We start from the raw sequence: 12,234 nt of genomic DNA, 5'->3' as shown, positions 1-12,234 counted from the left end.
ACCTCTCTTCTGGGTGACCTTTCTGGGAGAAGATGTAAGTTTGTAGCTGAAATAGAACATATGTTCTCCCTGTCTGTCTTCTCTTCTCTTGGGGATTTCCTGACTCAGTTTCGTTGACAGCAATCCTTGTACTTGTCACATCCAAGAATTCCTAGACATCTGCATTCGGTGGTTGGCCTTGGAACTCGACTTTTTGTTTGAAAAATATGCTTTCCTTGACAGAGGCTGACTTTTCTGTGACCTCAGTGTTTTCGAGTTTTCTCTTGGTTGTGAGCTAATGGAGATATTCAGGCTACTGAGGCAGAGCAGGCTTCCCAGGTGAAAAGCAGCAGTGAACTTGCATGATTTCATAAGGCTTGTTTGCTAAGGTTCACCAGAAATCCACGCAGCTCACTGTAGTCAAATGAAAAAGCCTGTAGCCTTGGACTGTGTTTAGTTTTGCACTGAGAACTTATATTTCTCCTATTACTGAATTTGTGTACTGTCGGAACTAATATTTAACTCTTGAAAATTGATATAAAGCATTAGGTGTGTGCCTAAGGACTTTTAACTTCCAGTTGAAAAAAATCCATGCAGCAGAACTGAATTATTGAATCATATGAATTTCTTCATATAAAATTGAGCCAGAAAGATGCATGCTCTTCTAATGCAATATTATTTTTTTTGCAAAATTTTAACAGTTAAGATAACATATTGTTTTCTTTCTGGCCTCTTTGTTCCTTCTTTTTTCCTTACCTCTCAGGCAGACCTCATTTCTGTTTTAAAAAAATTTTGTAGTGTAAGCCCCAAAACTCTCTTTCTTGCAATTCTGATCATACAATAAATGAAAATGTGACTAGATCAAGAATGTCTGTTTATTTCTTTTCTCCTCAGTCTTCTGTGAGTTAGAAGAAGCTGCTTGAGGAAATTGTCACATATTGCATTTAATAATCGTACATCAAGAAACAATTTTATGTACTACAACTACCTTTTCAGAAAGATTTCACCAATGGTTGTTTTAGCATTCATAGAAATGTTCCCATAAAAGTGACAGTTGTTTGCACCTATTCCAACTTGTTTGTTTTATTTGTAATAATTCTTATTTCTAGCATTTTCACAGATGAAAAATAATTTAATGCTATCTACAGAAGATAGCTGTAGTCAATGTAAGAATTGCAGGAAATGTTACAATGAAAATACTTCTCTGTATTGTTTTGTGGACACAGGATTGTGCAGACTGTTTTATGCAACAATCAGACTCCCTTGTTAGCTGAACGATTTCGGCATGGTATGCAGGAGTTTAGGTGAATATAATCTGAAAGTCATAGAATAATGAAATATATACCTACATTGTAAGGTATACATTATGAAAGGCTGATTTATTAGAAGTAACATTTTCCTAAAAGTTTCTGCAGTACTGGTGTGACCTGTGTCCAGTGTTGGTGCATCAACACTTGCTCTAGCAAAAATGGCCCAGTGGCAGAGAACAGACAGGGTAACACACTCAGGTCCCACTGCTAATCATGTGGAAAGTATTTGCTATTTGATATCATAATTATGTTTCTGCCTTCACAATTCTTTCTGTAAGCTCATTTTATTCATTTAATTAACAGCTATTTATAATTTTTTTACAGTGTATAGATTTTATTTGAGCAAATGGAATCAGAGAAAAAGAGAGTGTGAGCAGTTTAATAGCTTTGCTCCTTTAATAAGCCATCTTAGTATATTCTGTAAATTGTAGGTCTTTGGTGTTACTTTGCACTGCTTCACTGAATGCAGTGGCCTTTCATATCTAGAGAAGTGCTTTCATATCTTCGAAGCTATGACAAGCAATGTTAAGTAGCATCATCTCTGCATTAGTACCAAGTATCTTTAATTAAAAATCTTCGATTGACTTGGCATAAGTGATGACATGTGAAGGTGTCCCTAAAGCGACAAACACGCATGTAAGATAAATTTAGGGTGCATTACGGTATCTGTTGCTATGGTTGATTAAGAAAGTTCTTTTATTACTGTCACTCATCTACAATTGACTTTACCCACAAAACATTTTTAGAACGGACCCTGTCCAAGCACAGTGAACAGTTAAGTTCCAAGTTTGCAAATAACAGGCTGTCCTCTTCTCTTCTGTTGTTCATTTATCATTGTCATGCTTACTGCCACTGTAATAATTCCAGACATGTAAAGTGATGGGAGTTTAGTCTGCTTGGTATTTATCATTCAGTATACGGGAAATCCTACAAAGTTAGATGTGATTTTATTTCCATTATATCTCCATTTTAATAATTCAAAAAAGGAAAGCAAAGATTAGGGTAATTGAACTGATGGAATAGATATCACATGTGAAACACCATATAAAAATTAGTGAGAAAAGTCCAAAATTAAATGAGAAAATCCCTAACTACCCTATGTAAGAGTTTGCCATTTTAAAACATGCAACATCATCAGGATACAAAGAAAATGTTAGAATAAATGTATATGTTAAAGACATTCCTGGATACTTGTCTAGAAGCAAGGTTGTATGAAATAATTTTGTAATTTGTTAACAAGATACTGTTATATTCTGTGTGGTGTCATGTGTCGTCCCTGTTTTGTTCGTGTCCTCCCCCCCGCCCCCCCCAATTTATTTGATGAAACAGTATGTCAGCAGGAGTCCAGACAGAACTTAATGATTATGACCCTTCAGGGTCTTTTGCAAAAGCAGGGAGTGATCCTCCTACACAATGTCATAGTTTTCCAAAGGATAATGAAATCCACTGGAGTATGACTGTATTCTTTCTGAATTACAGCTGTAGAGCAAATAAAAGTCAGCACTATGAAAAGAGTAAGAAAAATGGGATACAGAAGGAAATTCTTTGGTCTTTGAAAGGCCGTGATTTTGCTATGACTTATTCAAGAATAAATGTTCAAATAATGTATAAAGTAGAGTTAGTCCAGTAATCAACTAGAAAACTTCATAGTTACTTCCAGTTTCTCAGCTAATACCAAGCATGATAAGGAATTAAAGAATGAAATTAATCAAATTTCCATGTGTCTCGTCTACAGAATGGTGGGTTGCATGTGTGCATATGCGGTACATACAAACCTGGAGTACTTTGCTCTCCGGCAGATTGTGCTGGTTCAGAACCATTAAATCCCATTCCATCAATGATACTGTCTACATGGTCCTACTGTCTTTTATTTTGAGGTAGTTGTATTCAAACTAACTTTTTAAGTTCATCTTGAGATGGGGAAAATAATAATGAAATGCCATGGTGACAGACTGAGAGTTATTTATGGTATTACTCAATTATAATTAGATAACTCAATTTGGTATTTTGCAACACACTGTTATTACCAAGCTATTTGGTAATGAACAGTAGGATATCAGTCTACTTGGAATCTGATTAAATGTGTGCCTTTCAAGAAGGCTGAGTTAATGTTAATGGAGAGCTTGAGTAGACTTGGTTTCAGGAACTCTGTGTACACAAATCTGGCAGAGCAGTTGCAGGCAGAGCAAAAGCTTCGATGTCTCCTGAGTGAGAAACCTCAGCAAAGTGGTCTTTTGTTCAGTGCAGTGTCAGGAGGTTGCTGTCACTGCAGTATTTTTCCTTCCTGACCAAAGAGTGGAAAGGAAGATGGATGGCCACCGTAGAGGCAAGTGTGGGCTGGGTGTCTAAGCGGTTTAGTTTCATTTCAACAGCCTAAAGAATTTATCTGGGCTCACTGAAAAGTACAGGTTGCTTAATACATGCACAGTGTATATCCAGTGGCCTAAATTTTTATATAATAGCAAGATCCTTTGTGTTATGAAAGTCAAGAATTTGTGCACAGTAATTTCTAGTAACCTCTGATTTTCTGAGATCTTTTCTCTTATGTCTTTACTGGTGGACAAATTGCTAACCATATTTTAAAGTTTCCTATCTTGACCTATAGGCTCAACCTACTTACATTGAACTACTCAAGAAGCAGGTTAAAGAGACACATCAAGGTACTCCAAAAACTGAAGAGAAAAAGGGGTCTGAGGTACTTTCCAGTGCATTCAACTTTTCCCGATTTTTTAAACGACATATATACAAAATCAGTAAAATAAGTATTCCCCACCCCCCAAAAAAAATATGTGCTGTTGGACAATGCTGATTTATATAACTAAAACTAGAATTCCACTTTATTGAGTAATAGTTTTGTATTGCTGGCTTCGTCATATTAAAACGTGAGATGAAACCAAGTGACAATAGTAGTATAACATCTGTTTGAACTTTAGCAGTGCTAGTTAGGATATCATCAAGCAGTGCTAGCTCTGTGCCTTCACTTCCTGCTTCTCTTTCATCAAAAGTATTATTGATAGTTACTGCCAAAATGAAAAATAAGAGGTAGCAGTTCACATAAGAAAACATTTGGATGGCAGCTGTTCTACGTTAGGTGTAGTTAATGGTCATGTTTGCAACCACAAATGTAATATTTACATCCATTGAAATAACAGAATTGATTAAATGGGATAAGAGCAGAGTGATACCAGCTGCTTCAGAGCATTGTTTTTTGTATGTTTGATTGATGTTGATTGGGCATGTCTTGGATCTGCTGAATATTATTAAGAAGCTGAAAACAATCACAACTATGCAAGCAGTTCATTACTTCTCTTGAGCAAAAAGAAAAGAAAAAAGGATGAAAGAACAGTAGTGAAAGTAATAATCAAATTTGCATCACTGTATAAGCTCTGCATAGATTGACAAAGAAGCAAAATCATAGGTTATGATTAACATTAATAACACTTACATTGCTAAAGTCGTTGGCAGATATCAGCTAGAGATTAATTTAGAAACATGGCTTGTAGCTACTGAGAATGGTATTCAGCATCAGATACTTTGTATTAGAAATTTTCCCTGTCAAGCAAATGAAATGAGTTTTGCTTGCAGAAAAACATAACGTGACAGAACAAAAGAAATGGGATGCAATTTGGGGTCCCAGAGATATGAAGAGCTTCTATTAAAGAGTATCTATAACATCTGTCTACATGCCTAAGATCTTTTTTCTTGTTTTCCTTTTTTGCAGTAATGTACGTGTATGGATTGCCCTCTCTTGTTCTTAATAATAGCAAAAGAAAAAACAAAACAAAACAAAAGCCCTAAAATCCTGTGCTCCCAGGACATGCTCTAGGAAAGAAATATCCCCAGTATTGTTACCCAATGGGCAATATTCCATCTCATATCTCCTTTTCTTTTATTCTGTTCAGTATCTTGTTTCCTACCATTTTTTCTAGTCTTCTGTATATGAAAAAAGATCATTTTGCCTGGTCAGTGTTTTTCATAGGTTCCTTTTATTCCTGAATCTGACATTTGAACTTCTTAGATAAAAAGAACATTATTTGTCTATGCTTTATAAGTGTTCTCTACTATTGCAGACACAACTTTGAACTGTCAGTTCATTGTGGATACGTGATTGTTTTCAGCTTTTCATGCTCCTGCAATACTCTGCAGTTGTCTGGGGCACTTTCCTAGAGTCTAAATATTCATATGCTAAGATATTCATGGTGGAGGATAAAATACCTTAGAAAAGAGGAGACTTTTTTTATGCTACTGGTGTCAAAGCAGAAAGGAAGACCATGTTTGTCCTGATTTGATTTAAAAAAGAAATAGTAAAATCCCTGAAGCAATGGGCAAAATTATTCCCTCAAATTTCTGATATGGTGTGTCTGAATATAAAAATTATCTCATAGAAGCCAAATTCTTTATGGACAAGTGAAAAAAAAATTATTAAGTACTGAGCACACTATTAACAAAACTCTGATCCATATGGAGTGTATGACTGCCTGAAACCAATGCCTTTATAGTGGAGCTTAATACAATGCCCACTGACTCCAGTGGGAAAAAATTTATTTGAGTGGGTTTAGTTTGGATAAAGTGCAATTGATATACAACAGTTCTGCAAATGCAAATCTGGGGAATATAAATGCCAAAGAATTAATGTGATAAGCAAGCGTGGCAAGGCACTATTTGTGAAGGTTGCACTGTACATGTTGATACCAGACAGTAGAGAAACAGATACAATTTTAAAAGTTACTTTCTGTTTTTCATTAATAAAACAGAATACCTATATAACTTCTTGTTGCCATAATTTCCATTGGCTCTAATTATTTGCCTAATTAAAGATGAACTATCTCAAAATAGTGAAAATGTTCTGTATTACTTCACTGTACAGCAATAATTTGCTAAGATAAATGACTTAGTAACTTCAGATGGATTCAAGAGGATATCATCCAGACAGCTCTTAAATACCTACTTCGCTTGTTGGGAACTCTGGAAGAGCAGAATCAGAACGTTGTATTCTGTCCTTTCTGTCCTCCCAAGCTCAAGGGAACACTGATGGTCTCTGTCTCTATTCACTCAGGAGCATCTAACCTCTACCATTCAATTTAGTCTTCATAACCTTTCTAGCACAGTTAAACTGGCTTTCATTCTACTTTGTGTCATTGAAAAATAGCTGTTAGGAAAGCTGCCCGCTTTACTACTCTGACTGTTGGAGCTGAGCGGTGTCGATGAAAGATGGGCTTTTCTGTAGAGCTGGACTTAGAACTTCAAATTTCAAGTAACCCTACAATGAAATGGAAACAGGTTTCTAATTTGGTTGAATCCCTGATAAAGTTTGACTTCAGCTGACAATGTTAGATTTCACTTTAGGGGTTCAGTTCTTCATTGTGCCTTGGCAAAACTGTGGTTCATGACAGGACTGAGATATGGATCAGGCACTGTAAAGAATGGGACTGATGGAGAATATCAATAAGCCAGTGGGTACCAACTGATGAGGTGAATTTTACTGATAATATCCAAGCATATTTCAGGGGCAGTATGAGGCTGCCCTGGGCTCGGTGGTTTTGGCTATTTTTTCTGCCTCATTCTTCTTTCTGCTTCCATTGATGCAGCAGCTTAGACAGTGGTATGCAGCTTTCACATGCTCTGGTGCTATAGAGCTTGGCCAGGCTGCATCCCCAAGTGTTTCCTACCAGTGTTGTTGTTCTTTTCTGGTGACTGATGAGTAACAGGAGCGTTGAAAGGAGAAAGATCGAAGTGCCAGTATCCAGAAGCAGGATCTACCTGTTCCAGTAATCTGCCTGCCTGCTGCTTTCTGAGTCCCTTGAGTTATGTGATCTCAATGGGAGTAAGAGACAGGGAAGCACCATCCGGATCAGGGAGTGAAGGAGAGCAAGGAGGAGAGAACACAGAGGAAAAAGAAGGAAAAGCTGTGAATCTCTGGTGCCAGAAGTTGTTCCACCATGACATGGGCCTGCTCTGATCTAGGCATGGACTCCTCTTCCTGACCCATTCCCATGGGTATGCTGGACAGTGTAACCGTCCTGGAGGCAGTGCTTGGCAGCTGAGAAAGCAGAAGTGCTGGTAGAAGTGTTCCTAAACTTTACAGTAGTCAGAGATTTTCCTGACTAAGTGGAATTCATCAGTGGGTAGTTTTTTAGACAGCATCTCCTCTTTCACAGTAGAAAGTAAATCTAGAAGATTATGAAACCTTAACCCTGAAGTTTTCATGACACGAGTCTGAGATTGTTCAGAGCTGAAGACCGATTGAGACAAATGATTCAGGAATTGCTGAAGTATTAAGTATTCTTTTTCAATAGAAATGAGTTCATTCTTGCTTCCAAACTCCTGTAAATGGTAAGGTTTCACTGTTTCAATATTTTTCTACCTTAGCAGCTTTTTTAATTAATATTGTATTTCAGCGATGAAAGGAATGCATAAGGCTACATACTTTACTACATCAGTCATCTTAGGGGAGGTAGGTTTGTGAGGTGGTTCCTGTGCAAGAATACTATCTTGTATTATCAAAACTTCAGATATGAAAAAACAAAACTGTTTTTTACTGTAAATCATTCATTAGGAGTATATGAGTAAATAAGAAAAAATTTTTAAAAAGGTGCAATTGTTGATCCTTCATTTCAGCTTACTTTTCAGATGGAATATTTTCTTTTCAGATAAGCCTTTGGTAAGTATTAGAAATTTGGAAAGCAGTGATGCTTTTGATGCTTGGCTATACATGGTTAGTGTAACCACTGAATCAGTGAATCAGTTTGAATGCATCTATAGAGAAAATTACTATATTAATTCAAAAAACATTGATTTTATTAAGAAAGTCAAGCTATTGACCCTCATGGAAGGGAAATGTAGGTTTTATTTGAGTTCTAGTCCTAATACTTGTGCACAGAGTCTTGAAAAGTAAACCAAAACAGAGTTGTAAACTAGTCATTAGAACTGAAAGCATCAAGCAGCATTAGAATTATTTTTTAACTTGCTTTGACATTTCAAGGTCAGCACACTGATAAAGACAGCGTGCTCTGTAGAGGATACAATGGGTAGAACTGTCAAAAATTAACTCCTTTTAAACAGCAAAAAACATCAATTGACATTTCCCTTTAACATCCTTATTGACTTCTTTTTTTGTTTAATTCTTTCACAGAGGATCTTTCTCAAAGCTGGAAGTGAGGAAGAAATCTTTGCACATCTTGGCTTGGATTATGTCGAACCATGGGAAAGGAATGCTTAAAATGATTTGCAATGGTCTTTCTGCCAATCTTGCAGTCTGATTTAGATATAAATAAAATACGTGTCTCTATGACAACTAAAGAATTTTAAAAATTTATTAGTGAGAAGAAATTATACGTGCTGATGTTCGTAGCAAAGAAGAATTTAAGTTCTTCTGAATCCTTTCCGGTCTTTTCTGGTTTAGTTTTTGAAGTTTTGTACATGGGAGTGACAAGACAGAACTTGTTTTTGGGGACAAAAACTTGAAACTGGTGAGATTTTTGCTTGTAATAGGGATTTAACATTCCTATGAGTAATGCTTGTTAAAATACTGCCAGCTATGACAATACCTAAATAATATAAAATATTCGAGCTGAGTCCAAAAATTACTGAAATGCATGCTTATCTTTATCTGAATTTCTTAAGTGTTTTGCTGAATCTATATATAATCTATATATATATATATAAGGCTTAATGACCTAGGCAGTAATTAGTCTGGCAGTCTCACCGAGCAGAGTCTTCAGTTGTAATATTTTTCCATGTGGGGCACCACTCTATATAAACCATAAACAAGTTGAGAATTCAGTGACATAAAAATATTTCACAGGAAGGGATTTTGGAAAGTAAAAGAGGAATAATTCAGTAGCAATCTTCAATTGTGAGATAAAAATACTATAGATTTGGAGTACTGATTTGGACTAAAGAAGATTCAAGTGGTGATGTGATGGTCCTCAATCAGGAATTTGAATTATAACCTGCATGAAAACAACTGCTTGAACTGTCAGGCTGATGGCTCCTCTGGGATGAGAACTTTTAATTGTGCTCAATTTAGATAGATAGCTGGAAATTTATTTGTTAGTAGATGTATATGCATTGGATTGGAAGTCTTACCTGAGCTGTTTGGTTATTGGCTGCTCTAGAATGGTATTCCCTCTTTTTGTTCAGAAATTAATCTTAGTTGTGGGAGACTTTCTCATAAAAGTAATCCTATGAGACATTTTGGTTTCAGAAAATTTCCAGGTAGCTCTTCTGACTGTAATGATAATGAACAATTTGTAACACATTTATCCTTTAATGAACAAGGGCATTTAGTGCTTTAGTACATGAAGTTACTTGTCGGGGGCGGCTAGCAGAAAAGTACAAGTATACAAGAAATTCGAGGGCATGCCGACCTTGCAGACCTGAGACAAATAAATCTGAGGAGCCAGGGAACAACTGGCCTTGCAGGTCTGAGATAAATAACCTTGAAGAAGTAGGGAGTAGGCAACAAGTTATCACTGTAGCTTTTAGCACATTCCAAAACTGTAGCTTCTAGCATGTAGCGAAACCGCAAGTAGGAGGGATTATTGTAATGAAACATTTAGAGCTAAGCCAATTAGAAATGATAGAATTTGTGTAATTTATGTAACTGTTAAGTAGCTGTATAAAAAGCTTTCCGACGCGTCTAATAAACCGACATCTTGCTTGCATCAAGCAGCGTCCCGTCTCTCAATCGCGGCAGTTACTTACTGACCATTCATTTGTCATTTGTAGAATAAAGGTGATTAAGAACACCGAGACTGGTCAAATAATTTTCTTTCTTAAAAGTCTGAACTTTTTTCCTGTTAAGACTGAGTTTTATATGCAACCACATCTTTCTGGTTGTTAAAATAGGTAGTAGCTGTATTTTTCTGAAATGTTTTCGTTTATTATTGTGGTTAGACTCCGTACTATAAAAACACTTTGAAAATATCAGTTCACATTAAATTATAATTATTGGTTGCCCAGATCTTTTAGGATACAGTTCATGCATCTCATTTTCTATCTTCTCTACTGCATTCATGAAAAATACTCTCATTCATTTTTATGCATTTACTTGCCAGGGTAAAATGTTACAGGATCAGGCACAAAAGTAGCTGTAGGAAAATGAAGCCTGTTTCTGAAGAAAGGATCAGGTTTTTCTATGAGGACCTCATTCAATAAAAACACTCACAGGTAGTGGGAAGATTTCCTAAGCCTTAGCAAACAACCTGAAACAAAAGCTAAACAGGAATGGCTTTATCAGACTTACTGCAAGAAATGGATGTTATGCTATGAATCCATTCTATAATTGGTGATAATCCTAATTTTATAGTACAAGCAATTTAAATTCTGTAATTTAAACCTAATTTGATGCCATTAGTAGAAATAGAGGCAAGACTTTTTTTTTTTTTACAGATATAGGTGACATGATAGTTTTGATACTAAGAAAAGTATGCTGATTTTGCTTACTCATTCCGTTCAACTGAGGAATGCACTTTTAAGAGAACTGCACTGCAAACTATTCTAAAACCTCAGTCAGAGACTTAGAAAAATGTGATAACAGCATAGAGTTTTATTCTTGCCTGTGCCAATAGAACCATCCTTTTAAAGTGCAGTTTTGCTAACCGAACTGAAAATATAAGGCTACTTTCTAAATTGCTCTAAGTAGAAAGCACTGGCACTGCTTTATTGTGCTGGTGTATGAAGCACTTTCTCTGTGGTTTGTATCAGGATGCTGACTCTTAAGTAGCAATGACATTTTTCAGTCCTAGTGGAAGAGAACAGTACCTTATCTAAATATACTTACTACTTGGCCAAAATTTATCAGAAATTATACATTCCTGTTGTGCTGTTTCTGCATACTTCAAGCTACAGAGGAAATATGAAACATTCTGATTTCCACATAAAGAAATGTTTGAAATTCATAACTCCCATCTTGCCTGCCAGTGCATCGCTTATAATTATACCACCTGTGGGGGAGAAGATACCAAACACAAGTTCTGTCAGCTCCTTCAAGACTGGAAGAAAACAGCATATCACTTTATTCTTTTATTTCCCTCATTTTTTCTGAACTTTTTTTAGAATATATTTTACAGAGAATGAAAAACAGGATTACTCATGGGATCAAGTATTATAAAAAACTACAGAATTGTTAAATGAGGGCTTAGATTTAACAGAAGGTCAGCTTAGATGACCAGGATGGCTTGACTATGAAGAAGATAGCTTCTGTTATGAACACCTCATTTGAAGAAGCTGGTAGCCCAGTCACTATCATAGCTACTGTATGCAGGATCATCCCTGATGGCACTAGCCAAATTCATTGTCCGTGTAATGTCAGAGCCAGAAAAGCAGAAACTCAGGTTTTAGTAAATAAACTCTGAATCATAACATGATGTTCCTGCATCAATTAAATCTAGTCCTACAGTTCTGAACAGCCTCAGCCCTGTAATGATTTCAGTTGTTCTTGATGGCGCTAGTCAACTGAGACTATAATTAGAAAAGACAGAAGTCATACAGGAGAACTGGAATGGAACAGGTTAAAGACAAGAAAACCTCTATCAGTTGCGCATATCTGGATCCATGAGAACAGTGAAAACACCCTACGGTGTGGTGGAACTGTTGGAGTCAATGGTAATGAAGCTTCTGCACTCATGAAGGACAGGTGAGGCCTGGGGGCCCGGAAAAGGGCAAATGCTTGTAAAAAGAACAGAACGATGTTTATAATAGGAGGAAGGGAAGAGAGAAATTCAGATCAGTGCACTTAATACCTCCTAAATTGCTAGAATGATTAATAGACTTTATTTTTAAAGCACCTAGAGGAAAACAAAGTGATAACTTATTGGTAACTTGTTCATCAGAAACAAATAATATCAAACTAATTCAGTTGTCAAGTCCCTGGAGGCTGATTTTTAAAATGTCTGTCTCTCCTCCCCTGCTTCTATGCCAAGGCAATTTGGAAAATAGTAAG

The 12,234-nt window shown here is 36.3% G+C and overlaps 1 protein-coding gene across 1 annotated transcript in view; it reads left to right on the top strand.

Annotated features, from left to right (window-relative positions):
- Nucleotides 1-8,876, top strand: part of DNTT (DNA nucleotidylexotransferase) — a 92,275-nt gene extending 83,399 nt beyond the window's left edge. Inside the window, exon 11 of the mRNA XM_063338619.1 lies at nucleotides 8,422-8,876. Coding sequence (XP_063194689.1) covers nucleotides 8,422-8,508 — 87 coding nt within the window. The 3' untranslated portion in view covers nucleotides 8,509-8,876. The remainder of the gene's footprint in view (nucleotides 1-8,421) is intronic.
- Nucleotides 8,877-12,234: the final 3,358 nt, after the last annotated feature.

The sequence above is a fragment of the Chroicocephalus ridibundus genome, chromosome 6 (genome assembly GCF_963924245.1).
Source record: "Chroicocephalus ridibundus chromosome 6, bChrRid1.1, whole genome shotgun sequence".
Classification (NCBI taxonomy): Eukaryota; Metazoa; Chordata; class Aves; order Charadriiformes; family Laridae; genus Chroicocephalus; species Chroicocephalus ridibundus.
This window is presented reverse-complemented; position numbering and strand designations above follow the sequence as displayed.